Source organism: Crinia signifera, chromosome 6 (assembly GCF_055691185.1).
Source record: "Crinia signifera chromosome 6, ASM5569118v1, whole genome shotgun sequence".
In the NCBI taxonomy this organism is placed as follows: Eukaryota; Metazoa; Chordata; class Amphibia; order Anura; family Myobatrachidae; genus Crinia; species Crinia signifera.
Genome location: NC_139222.1, coordinates 90,920,756 through 90,934,274, shown reverse-complemented (window position 1 = coordinate 90,934,274; position 13,519 = coordinate 90,920,756). Strand labels below are relative to the sequence as shown.

General features: G+C 43.7%; 1 protein-coding gene across 1 annotated transcript in view; it reads left to right on the top strand.

Moving 5' to 3' along the window:
• Window positions 1-13,519, top strand: part of EYA2 (EYA transcriptional coactivator and phosphatase 2) — a 137,808-nt gene that overhangs the window by 62,585 nt on the left and 61,704 nt on the right. Inside the window, exons 5-6 of the mRNA XM_083145419.1 lie at window positions 204-346; window positions 7,574-7,690. Of these exons, the coding sequence (XP_083001545.1) occupies window positions 204-346; window positions 7,574-7,690 (260 nt within the window). The remainder of the gene's footprint in view (window positions 1-203; window positions 347-7,573; window positions 7,691-13,519) is intronic.

The window sequence follows — 13,519 nt, the reverse complement described above, 5'->3', positions numbered from 1 at the left end:
AGAACCACTGGTTTGGAGACCATAGCCCTGTGAATGAATGATATGGTCAATGACTGAGGTTCTGTTTTTCACCTCTTATATCCTTATTGTCCTCATTAAAACTGATTCCCTTAGATACTGTAGGTATACGTGCATCATGTGTAGTATTTAAGCTGTGTAACTTTATAAGATGAAAAGTCACAATCTGAATGTTTTCTTGCTAGGCACTATCCCCATATTGTGTCCCCCACATCCATTCAAGCAATGGCCGCCTATGGACAGACCCAGTACAGTGCAGGAATCCAGCAAGCAGCAGCGTACTCCACATACCCTCCCCCAGGACAAACATACGGCATCCCCTCATACAGTAAGTAACATGCCATATAAATTCTCCAATCGTATAGTCGTTATTAGTGACCTATTACTTGTTTTCATGCAGTTCATATAATTTAACGCTATCCTATGCATAGAAATCCAAGCACTGTCATTTAGCCTCAGGCAGCACAGCCTGTGAGTGTACATGGCACTGCAGCACCGCCTGTGAGTGTACATGGCAGAACAGTCTGTGACAGAGTGGAACTCTCACTGAGGATCAAACAAAGAGGCAAGTGCAACCAGTAATGGTGCTGCTATGATTGTAGCATTTCAGAATATACAAGGAAACGATAGAGGGATATAAGTCCATTCAATGTTATGTTATGAAGTGTCTGTGATATTATACAATATGTTCATCTGGGAACTGCAGCCCCCTTATATTCCTGAAGATGGTTCAGACCACAAATGGTTACCATCTCTCCTTAAACCACTAGCTCCAACGTATTTAAAGAAACCCGGTTGGAGAATGGAATCCAAGATTTTACTGACCAGCAACAATGTTTGGTATCCGACCGGAGTAGTTTGCCAAGGGAAACTGCTGCTTTCATTCCTGGCAGCGCTGACGAGCCCTCATTCCATTAGTCCCAGAAATCAGAGGATGCCAAATCTCACACACAGCTAAAGAGTGTTAGGAGCAATGGCAAATGGTTCAGCCTTGAAGAAACACTAGAGCTGAAATCAGGGCTGTATTTAGCAGTGCTACCTCCCAAGGGTTTGTGCATAAACCCTAAGTCGGTAAGCCCTTCTATAAAACACACCCTCCGACTCGCACAAGAAGGAAAATAAGGAGCCATTATGGCGTGCTTGCCTCATTTGTAAATAGTGTCCAGTTTATTGGATGGCTGGACCCAGATATGTAAAACCATTACCACAACCTTACACTTAAAGTTTGTACACATTTGTTGATATATGGGCCTTTCGATGGAAAGGCTGATATGTCGATGTACCATCGCCCATTGTGTACCATTGATATATCTATGAGCAGCCTCATTTACAGATCTATCATGTCGGCAGTGCAGTACAACCAATGCCCGTTATATCTAAAGATATATCGGCATATCGGTCTGTGTGTATGGGGGGATCTGCCAACTGCCTGTACAGCCGTTGCATAAGCCTCCGGTAATTGACAGCTCAATGGGTGGGCACATGAAAATGCGCCCACCCGGTTATGATGTCAGTCCCAACGGATTAGGCAGAGTGTACTGAGAACACTGCCCGATGCGTCTGTAATGTATTTGCAGATGAATTTATCTGCAGATATATCTACTAGTGTGTACCCAGCTTAACACTGAATATAAGAGGTAATGCTGACCAACACTTGGACAGTATGGCACAATGTGGCAGCAAGCTTTACTTTATGTGAGAGTGTCTGATATTTATATATTATAAAAATCTAAAAAACAAGGTTTAGATCAGGCTGCAAAGGGAACAAATTGCGGTGCCGTTGCTTTTGTTTTTCCACCGCTGCAATGGCAACTTGCCTCTTCGCGGTTTAACCCCTTTATCTGTCTACTGTTAGTAGGGTATTGCTTTGGAGCTTGTTTAGACTTCCGTGGACCAATAACCAGGCACACTCCTCTCCGCCCCTCACGGAGGTGTGGGGATGGAGGCATACACACAGCAGGCACTAAGGAGGGACTGGGACCTTGGGACAGCCTTGGTACTACTGGCGGAACAAGTGCATGACAAGGGGGACATTTTGGTCTGATTGAATGTGCAATAGTCATTAGATATGACTCAACAATCTTATTGGAGACACTACTGTGTATTACTGTATGACAGCAGCAAAAAAATGAAAATAATAATTACAAATAAATTCTGTGTAAATTACATTATTTTTTGGATAAATGCTGATGAGACTAATAAATGAGAAATAAAAGAGGGTGTATTTTTATAGTTATGTTTATGTAAATTGTGATGCTACATCACGATTCTGTATATGATCCTTTTTTAGAGTTACTATTCTGTTTGGGGATTGGAAAGCTTCCAGGGAAAATACCAAGCAGTTGTTTCTCATAGAGCAGGTGAAAGTAGAACCATTTGCTACCGGATTGTGTCTTTAGGGCGGACACATGGCAGCCCCATATGTTGCTTATAAATCGTGCAGATTACCTATTAGGGTCACTGCTCATGCAAGGCACATGAAAACTCCCACCTGGCTGCTAATCCAGAACAATGAGGTGTTATTGTTTAGACGGAACAACTTAAATTCAGCTCATTTTCCTAGACAAAACACAGCATTGTGGGGGAAATTAATTTGGTGTTAAGATTTTGCTTTCTATGTTACCAGTAATCCTCAGGCTTCTCCTACCACAGACATTAGGAGCACAACATTCCTCTGCATTAAATAAAATAGGAAGACACTAGGGGCGGGATGTATTAATATACATCGTCTCCCTTTGCCGCCCGGTCGCCGTGATGCCAGCGCATATGTACTAACATATGCGTCTGGCATCGCGGTGCGGTGATGGATGCTCCCCGCGATACCTGTAATGTGGTGTGCAGGGGGGTCTCCGTCACCTCCTGGGCACCTCCTTCTCCCCTCATGCCGGGTCAACTCAGCTTGGCTGTCCCCGGCGCCTCCTCCTCCCCCCTGCAGCCAGAAGGACATCCGGCTGCGCTGCTATGGGGAGGAGGATCTGCAGCAGGGTAAGCCAGGGGGAGGGGAGGCGGCGGGTTTGCGGTGGAGGTGACGGGCAGCGAAAAGAAGCCCATAGGCTTCTATAGGGTTGCGATGCCCTACTATGCGGTAATGTGACGGCGGGGTTTTAGTACACAGGGGTTTTACCACATTTTCGGTTTGTTACATCCCGCCCTAGTACTGGTAGCTGTTGTTACCTTACTAGTCACAGAGTCAGCCTATAAATATCAGCTGGCTGGATTGTGCTCACCTATACCACTTTCATACATCCTGGGTTCTTGCATGTGAACACGAACCAATCCGGGAAAGGAAACAACCCAGTTCTAAGAGGCTAATTCAGACCTGCTCGCTGGGCTGCACGTTTTTGGAGCCCAGCGAGCAGGTAAATGCCGACCTGTTATAGTGAAATCCCCCCATGTGCAAAGCTGCACACAGGGGGAAATCCATTCAGAATCACTCATCATCTAATGAATCCCCCCCCCCCCCGTGGGCACGCCTAGAAAACATGGCTGCAGCCCCCTCAGGTAAAATCCGCCACTGTATTGAAGATATCTCTGGGAGACTGCACTGGTTTCAATGTAACTGGCAGTGACTTCCTATTGGAAGTTTGACCTGCCAGTCACCCAAGGCAGCCCCATTGGGAGGTGTTCCATCCCTCCAGGTTGTCTCTGTGTCTCTACTGCGCATGTGCCAACCCAGGACCCTGAATATTCCTCTGTGGGCTGCTACCGAAGCAGCCCATAGAGACTGGGGCCAGCGCCTGCACAGTACCGATGAAGCTACTGCGCATGCGCCAGTCCCATGCGCCAGTCCCATGAGCTGAAATGCAGAAATTAGTCCTGGCAAATTCAGTGGTGTGCTCCCGTTTCATTCCATTTGGTTGTGGAACTACACATCAAATCATCGCGTGATTATACCTTGTCAAATCTACATTTTACAGCTTGAGTGACCACTTTTCTAAGAGCAAGGAGAAATGCTACATTTAGGTACTAAGTGAACTATTTACTCACTAATGCAACATTGTAGCATCTAAACAGCGCCTGTGTTCAAAACTATATTCAAAGTGCTCCTGTTTCATGGACAATAATACCCCTTTCACATTGCACTTTTAAAACGGTATATTGCCGTTTTTTTCCCATTTTAAAACGTTTAAGGCTGCAATGTGAAAGTGCCAAAGTTGATTTACCGGTTAAAGATAACCGGTATTTTAACACGGTTAAAAATCAGAGTCCTACACGTTTTAAAGCCGTTTTTTAGGCAGTGTGAATGGCTCTATTTCAATGGCTTAAAACGTGTCCCTTGGGGGTTAAACGGGTTGAATGTTTGAATGGTATTAAATGATTTTTAAAACGGTTTTAACCTGCAATGTGAAAGGTCTCAAGGCTCTGACCCGTTTTAAAGTCCCATTTAAGAATACCGTGTCATTACCCATTTCTGCAATGTGAAAGCAGTATTAGTGTCTCACAATAAGTTTGTGAAAAACAATTTCGCTCTAGCTAAAATTATACATGGACTGGCCAACATCAGCTCATTAGGAGAAAAAAAGTGTAATTGCTGATTTATGTGCTCATATAAATTAATTGTATTTATTTTAATTTCGTATTTATTTTTAAGTGTGATTTTTTTTAAATATGTATTCTATTAGATTATTGTGATTAAATACCGCCCATTAAGACAGGGCATTATTACAATTCTTGATATAATAAATTATTTTAAATGAATTTCATCACAAATGTTTAAGTAATATATTTTTTATTGGAAACTGCATTTGTTCTGCACAAGCAGCGCTCCAAGGTATATATATTTTTGTATTCTGTCAGTTTCATCCTATGGTATGTCCATTTGTAGATGTCTACCTGGTCACTTTCGATCTAGACATTGTCAACCCAGAGACCGGATCCCCTTTACATCTCTATGTCATCTGCTTGTGTACATCTTCCTGCTGTAATCATTTAACAGCTATTGACATCTCAAGGAACCAGAGGGAACATAAAACTTTAATATTAAAATAAAGCATCTATTCCAGTCTGGAATAAATATATACTAAAATAATCTATCAATTCTATTTTTTAAATGTTCATAAGTTTCCCCTGCTATTTTTATCTAAAGTCTACGCATTGTGCAACATTTTATACACAAGGGCCCTTATTCTGGTTCACTCGCAAAGGCAAATTCCTTCTCAAATGGACAAAACCATGTGCACTGCAGGTGGGGCAGATGTAACTTGTGCAGAGAGAATTAGATTTGGGTGGGGTTTTACTTCAAAGAGAGTTTTAAATTGTAGTGTAAAAAAAAAAGCATTCAGTATTTTCCCTGCACAGAAACAAAATGTAACTCTCTCTGCACATGTTACATCTGCCCCACCTGCAGTGCACATGGTTTTGTCCATTTGAGAAGGAATTAGCCTTTGCGAGTGAACCAGAATAATGGCCTAACAGTGATCATCTACTGCACAGTTCTGAGTATACAGCACTCTCACAGTCTTACATTAGAACACAATTAATTACTATACCTTTAACTCAAAATCTGAATCTTCTGCACCCTGTTAGCGAGTTTATGGTGTTTGCTGCTGAAGCAATGTGTTAAAAATTGTGTCTTCAGAAATCATTTCATATTTTTGCTCATTCCTGCTAGAAAGATTTCTGAAAACAATAGTAATTTCTTCCTGGGTGTCCATTCACATCCTACTGTAGAACAGTACTCATGGTTCTTATCATCGCACAAGGAATATTTCTAAAAACAGATTGAAATAATAAAATACACTTTAGGATTCAGAACTTTTTCCTTTCGCTTGGCACTTGATTAGACATGGAAAGCTATATTTCATTCTAGCCGTGCTGCTCAGCTGCTGATATTATCCTCCTCCTTCAGATGTCAAATCCAATACTTGTTCCTTGAATTCTGTGAACATGTGTTGTCTCTGGAGTTGAGTAATGTCAAAGTATCCTGTGTACTGTATATTAGTAAGAGCCACCAGCGAGAACACCACATACTAGCTGAACTTGCTAGAACACTTTAGGACACATTACAATATGTCCCTCCTGCAGTACAAGCCACGGCTTGAAACCATATTCAATAACCCACGTGGTATGCAGGATTTTAGTGGGAAAGGTGTATTATCAAATCTTGGAGAGAGATAAAGTGGAGCGAGGTAAAGTAGTACCCAATCAGTTCTGTCACATGTAGTAGTAGTAGTAACCAAACACAGCCTGTAACATGACATAAGCTGGTTGGTGCTTCGGAATACCTCCCAATTATCCTTTTTTCCCACGGGATAATAAGTTCCCCGATCAAAAGTGTACAGCATCTATTCATGGCAGACATTTTGACTAGGGACATGGCCAGCAGCTCACAAAGTGCTGTTCATGCCCCCATAGTGAGGAAAACGGGAGGCGTGGCTTTCGGGAACGTCATTCCAGTGAAGCCACACATTCTTTGGATGAGGCCACACCCCTTTCTGCACTGCCTTTCGGCCTCAGAAGCCAAAATGTTGGGAAGTACAGTATGCCTTTAGGTATATTTGCTCACAGTAAAATCTCTGCAGGTGCATATTTAGCACTTTATGGTGTTATTCATGTCATCTCAATTGAATTATTCATGTAGAATACTTTATGTTTACAGTGCCTCTACCGGAAAACAATATATGTTCCCAGCTATGTTATTACTCTTGTTAGGTGCTTAACAATTCCATATTATAGTGTAAAGGGGACTTAGAACATTAATATATACCTATAAAGTATAATAAAAGGGCTGCTTACCAACGGTAAGAAGAAGTTTCGCTAATACTATTACTTACCGAAAATGTAAAGTATTTTTATTTTCTTGCCATACATATTATCTGTTACTATAGGTCATATTGTATTATATACATTATGCAATGGTTATTTTCATAATGGCAAAAAGAGCTTGGTGTTGGGTTTTTCCAGTGATACCTTAGCACAGTGGTTCCCAACCCTGGTCCTCAAGTACCCCCAACAGTGCATGTTTTGCAGGTCTCCACACAGATCGATAAGTGCTATAATTAGCTCCACCTGTGGATCTTTTCAAATGTGCCTGAATAATGAGTGCACCTGCCGGGTGACCTGGAAAACATGCACTGTTGGGGGTACTTGAGGACCAGGGTTGGGAACCACTGCCTTAGCATCAGTGGTCATGTCACATGCAGGGGGCAGACATGGGTGTAAGGCTTGCTCTACCTGTTACAGTATATGTCTTCTTGTACAAGCAGAACAGGTGGGGTGTGGTATATGGTCCCGACACTCGGGATCCCAACAGTTATTAGCCCGATGTCGGGATCCCGACTGTCTGGACTCAGACAGCGGGGCGAGCGCAACAAAGCATCCTGCGGGCTTGCTGCACTCGCCACGCTGCGGGCACGGTGGCTGGATACGCTCGCCACCTATTCTATTCTCCCTCGTGGGGGTCGTGGACCCCCATGAGGGAGAATAGCCGGTGCCCATCAGGACCCCGAGTGTCAGGGTTTTGAATGTACTGCAGTACATTTTATCAGGGGACTTTCTGCTAGAAGATCATGGGCAAAAATGTATGTAAAAATTTTTTTGTCCCCTTGTTTTTTAGGTATCAAAACAGAAGACAGTTTAAGCCACTCTCCTGGACAGAGCGGATTTCTCAGCTACAGCTCAAGTTTCAGCACGCCACCCCCAGGCCAGGCTCCGTATACATATCAGATGCATGGTATGTTCAGCGGATCTCTTTATATACGTTATTTAATATTTTCTAGAATCATCTAGAGGGGGGGGCTGAAAATAGCAGCCTTGCTATCCTTTATACAGGCAGCAACTGTGGAATTAATATGATGCAATTTCACATGAGGTAGTGGGTATTGATCCCAGTCACGTCTGCAGGGTCCGATAGATTCTTGTGGCAGCCACTGAGATCTGCAATTGAGATGAGATGGGAACACGCCTTGCAACACAATCACAGTCAATGGACACGCGATGTGACACTTTTCATGCGATTCATCGCAACGATTCATCGGAATCGCATGAAAACGACACAAATCGCACTAGTGGATGGGGGCCTTTAAACAGCCACAGCAATATTGGCCCACAGTGGTAAGATTCAACTACTGCTTTGTTGGGTCAATCACAGCAGATACGGACGTGTGTGACCCAGCTAGCTGGTTAACATTTGCATGGTGGAGTTGATAGCCTTCAACTTTTAGCTCCACTTGTTGAAATAAAAATGTGTCAAATATTTCTTAAAATAATGAATATTACTGGGAAATATGCTTGTTTTAAATAAATATTTTATTAATTAATTTTCTCATCTTTGTTACCACAATTTTTCTTTACTGTCTGTGTCAAGGTCCAACCAAAAGAGTTTTTGCACAGCTCTGTGCCTAGTCTGTCAATTGCAAACATACTGTACCTCAGTGTTCGGGATTTCAGGGGCAAATATCATGAATACATTGCTTGCTTCACAATTGTATCTTATAAGTTTTAACTTGTATGTAAATTCAGAAGCATCTCTAGAGGGGATGCTGGGATTACGTACAACACCCTGGTGTCACCGTTCCAGGGGGTTGACTCAAAAATGATGTTTCCTCCTTAGTGACAGGTTGCTGGATGCTACATGCACTGTAACATTAATGTGCAGCACCAGCTCCTGTCACTGAGGAGGAGCAGGCAATGAGTCCTGTGTAGCATATGCTGTTGGTGTATGCAGGAGGGAAGAGTATATGTGTGCTTGGTTTACTATGAGAGATATATTAGTAGTATATGCTCTTTAACTCCACCAGGAGCTGAGGCTTGAGAGTGGGCGAGATTCAATAAAGAAAAAAAGCAAGTCATTTTGTGCCAGGAACAAACCGCGTCGCAATGCAAGGGGAGCAAATACATTTATATTATTTCTCTGCAGGGTAAATACTGGCTGCTTTTTTATGTAGCGAGTATTTAAAAGAATATTGGAAACTGCCTTCATGTTGCGTGCAAGTGATGTAATAATGTCATTACTGATGCCACGCCGGTAATAGTAACTCTATCAGTGTGAGAGCTCAAGACGCATGGAGCTAATGAAAGTAGACTCCGTTCCTCATAGTCATCAGTATTTTGCCCTCGGGGTGTAGCACACGCTGTGCTCCACCAACTGACAGGTGCATATTTTTTCTTTTTTTTCTGACCAGCCTGGAACACCTATGTGCAAACACACCCTTACACCAACGCCTTTACCCAACCTCTATATCATCTCTCTAAGCACAAAGAATTGTATTGCTGGCCATGCACTAGTGCAATTTGGCCAATTTTCACCCGATTCCGATGGCAGAGAAATTGGATGAAAAGTGGCCAAATTGCATGTGTTTGACATTAGATCCAATGCGCGGTCCCAGGCACATCGGAGTCCGTATTCGGACCTGCTTGTGACTGCCTATGACTGGGACAGCCTCCCGGCAGGAATGGGATTGCATGCGATATATAACATGCAAAAGGATTTCATGCGATAAATTGCATACGATCCTGCCACCTGGGAAGGTTCCGGGCGGCTCAAAGGGGACACATTACTGTGACTTCTCCCTACTGTGACTTCTCCCTGTTTGTGATGAGCAATGCATAGCAAAACAAATTGCAATTTGCATGGGGAAGAAGCACAAATTGCATTTACAATATATCCAACTCTACTCCTTTGTAACGATTGGAGTTACTCTTCAGAACACAAAACACCTTACACATGACAAACGGGGCTCCAGCCAATAAGCTCCCATTTGTCATTTCTCAAACACATGACCATTAGGAGCTGATTGTCTGGGGCACTATTTATCATACGCAACAAGTTTTATCACTCATTGGTAAATGAGACCCTGGATTTCATTATATAGCAGGAGATAATTGTAATGAGATAAAGGGTAGAGAGGGAGCAATGTCAGTGGCATACCTTGCTGAGCATTGTCACTAATGGGGCAACCACACGTAGCAATTCAGGGATATTTTCTAAGCCATGTCCCTACATCGCTCCGTGAGTAGGGGCCATAGCGATAGCTATTTTAAGAATTCTCAAAGCATTGGAATAAAAAGAAATCTCCACACATATAGCAGAGATGTAATAAAAGCAGGATGGATGTCCTTTACATCCCGTGCCCTTTTCCCATCATTCCAAACAATAAGGTGGCCTATAGTTTGCAGGGCTGTTCCCAAGTGTGGAAAGGACCCCTGCTGCTTGTGGTGCTATGGGAAGACCACTGAGTTATTTTTTTTTCTTCTGTGTGCTTTATATGGTATCTGAATTATCTGCTATATAGACAAATAAGAGGCTGTATAGTAAATGATACACTTTACATTTTTGTCATTCTACACTGTCCAGACTTGCACGCAGTGTGACCAGCTCCGGCAGTGCTGCGTGGCTATGTATCTGCTTTGTGGGAACCTGTACTCAGGCATGGTTAGGGCAGGTTTCTGAGAATACGTGTAAGCTGTACCTGTGGCTAAATACAGGTCACTGAGGTAGCGCAGTAAGCTGGGTTGGAAAGGTGATGTTATACCTGTTATGGTAGGCAACGTGACATAATTGTGCTGTCTTTCCCACGCTTCTGTGCTGCAAGGCTTCACCCTTTGCTGCTGAGGGAAGTATGTTCCCCGAGGCGAGAGAAAAATAAATCATTATTTTTTTTTACCATAAACCAAGTTTTTTTTCTCCCCATTTCCGCCTCTCTGGGATGAGACACTATATATATGTCTGACTGACAGCCACCGACAGCTGAAAGCTCTGTGACATATTTATATATTTAACTGAGTCCCGTGGGGGCTTTTTTTAGTGTTTGACTTTTAACCCCTGATGGAGACTGAAGTTTTAAGAGGAGACTAAAACTATTTTGAAAGAAAATACCCCCTATGGTTTGCCAGCCAGCCTCTCATAATAACATTTGAAATTCACATGTTATCATTTATGGAAATGTACAACTGTACAATTGCAGATAGAATTGCTGGGCTCTGTACCTCCTGCCCCTAAGTCAATGGTTGCCAATATTTACTGCAAGGAGAAAAATGACAATCATATAAACTCTATGAATAGAAAGTATTATACTATAGAATTCTGGGGATATTTATTAATGGTTGCAGAAGGATACATTGGAGAGTGATAAAGAACCGGTCAATCATCTCCTAACGGTTATGTTACAGGCTGTGGGGCAGATGTATTAAGCCTTAACAAGAGATAAATGCAAGGGTGATAAAGAGATAAACGTCCAGCCAATCAGCTCCTTACTGACTTTTTTCAAATACAGCCTGTAACATGGCAGTTAGGAGGTGATTAAGGTGTTTATTCATAGTAGACAGTACTATACTGTTACGCAATTTTTGTAGACATGCACATGTACGTTTTACTTGGACCTATATATAGATATATGAATTATATATATTTCCCTTTTGGAAATAGTCAAGGCTCATATAATAAGCATTTCTATCCTTTATAAACCAGATTTCCTGTCAGATTGTAACTAGATTGCTGCAAATCACTTTCTTCCATACATGTTGCCTTGATTCAGTCTACAACACAATGCAAAAAAATCTCCCTGTAGAACAGTAACAACAAATTACTGTCAGCTTCAGCTACAGCAGCCAGACACTGGATTTCTCTATTTTATCACTAAAACTGACTTTTTTGTGCTTATGGCATATGAAGTAGGAGGAGACAGATGGAGAGGAGGGAAAGGAAAAACAAATAGCGCCATATGAGTGGTCTATCGCGAGGAAGAGTAGGCAGATAATCCCAGTGAGCAATCAAGTTCCTCATGTCATGTCCCATGTTATTAACCATCCCCCACATCTGGGACCCGTACTGAGACAGCAAAAACTAAAAAATTATAAATAGATAAACCAGAGAGCTGCAGGCAGCAACTGTTAGGATGACCCCCGAGCCCTAGGCCCCCGCCTAGGTAGCATAGTGAGTTATCCGGCGCTGTTAGTATAAATCTTCTATGTTGCTTCATAGAGATTTTTGGGTAAAATGGAATCATTTTTTAAATTCATTATACCAGTTATCATTTTTTTTTGGTGGGGGGGTTCAAACTTCTTCCTTCTGTGTCTTTCTTGCATCAATAGCAGTGCGAAGGGTGACAGTGACTTGTATTCCTGAGATGATACTGAATCATGAATTATTTGTACCTTGTGAAATGGTAATAAGGCCGGGAATGCGTGTTGCCTTTGGCGCTGAAGTTACAAGCTCTTGTTTTCAGTTGACAGAATAATTTAGGCCCATTAGGAAAGCATGCCCTGCAGCCTTGCTATTGATATTTGGCTTTGTCGCTGACTCTTAGAGAATGTTGATTAAGCAAGAATGATCTCCATTAGTTTTTTTCTTTTTCTTTTGACCCTTTAGCTGCTGGAGTCACCATTGTTGCATTATATGTTTGCTTAAGCCAGTGGTTCCCAAACTGTGTGCCGCAGCTCCCTGGGGTGCCGCAGCACAGTGACAGGGGTGCCGCGGCGCCAGTGTCCCTGTCTAAAGGCAGGCAGCCTTATGTGAAATTAGCACCAGCCGGGTACAGGGAGTACGCGCCGGGAGTTGGACGGAAGTGAGCGCCGTGCGGATGCAGGGAGTGAGCGCTGGGAGGGGGATGAGAGTGAGCGCTGGGCGGGTTCAGGGACTACGCACTAAGAGGGAGGCGGGTACTGGGAATGAGTGCCGGGCTGGAGGTGCAAGGTGTGAGTACCGGGAGGGGGGCGGGGACTGGAGGTGAGTGCCGGGCTGGAGGTTTGGACTGCGGGATGAGTCCAGTCAGTGACCTGTCATAGTAATCAGCCTGCTGCAGCGGGGGAACGTTGACCAGGTGACTTATGGTGCTTCCTGTGCCTGGGCTCAGACAGTGGTGGCTGTGGGAGTGTGCACAGCAAACAAGTGTCCTCCTAACAGGGGGAAACTGTTGCATAATAGTAGTGAGCTACGGGGGGCTCTAAGGGTCAGCATCCCTAGGCCCCCCTCTCTGATGGGGCCCTGCTCTAACCGCTGATTAAATCTGTCAGCAATCTGATCCGCACGCTGCTCCACTCTCACTGTCAGCCATCACAACCAGCAGTGCTGCAGAGCCACGGCTGGCATCTGCGATATGTTAACCTGCAGACTGCAGGGAAGGAGACAGGATCCTGCCTCCCGCCCTGGCCATCACCTGCCCACCTGCTGTCTAGGATAGAAAATATGCAGGTTTATGCTTTATATTTTAATATTATGGGGGACAGTGAGGTGTAGCTGTGATATGGGGACAGAGGTATAAGGATGACGGGAGATGGAGAGATGCAGCCGTTACAAAGGGATGGAGAGGTGCAGGGGTAGGGATGGAGAGATGCAGGGGTAGGGATGGAGAGGTGCAGGGGTAGGGATGGAGAGGTGCAGGGGTAGGGATGGAGAGGTGCAGGGGTAGGGATGAAGAGATGCAAGGGTTGGGACATCGCTACGTGTGTAGGGGCCATAGCAATAGTGAGGCATGGCCCCACTAGTCCCTCTTGCCTTGCCTGGCCTTGCCACCATGCTGGATATTAATCAGTAGTTATGGACCTTGGTTCTCACCGGAGAACA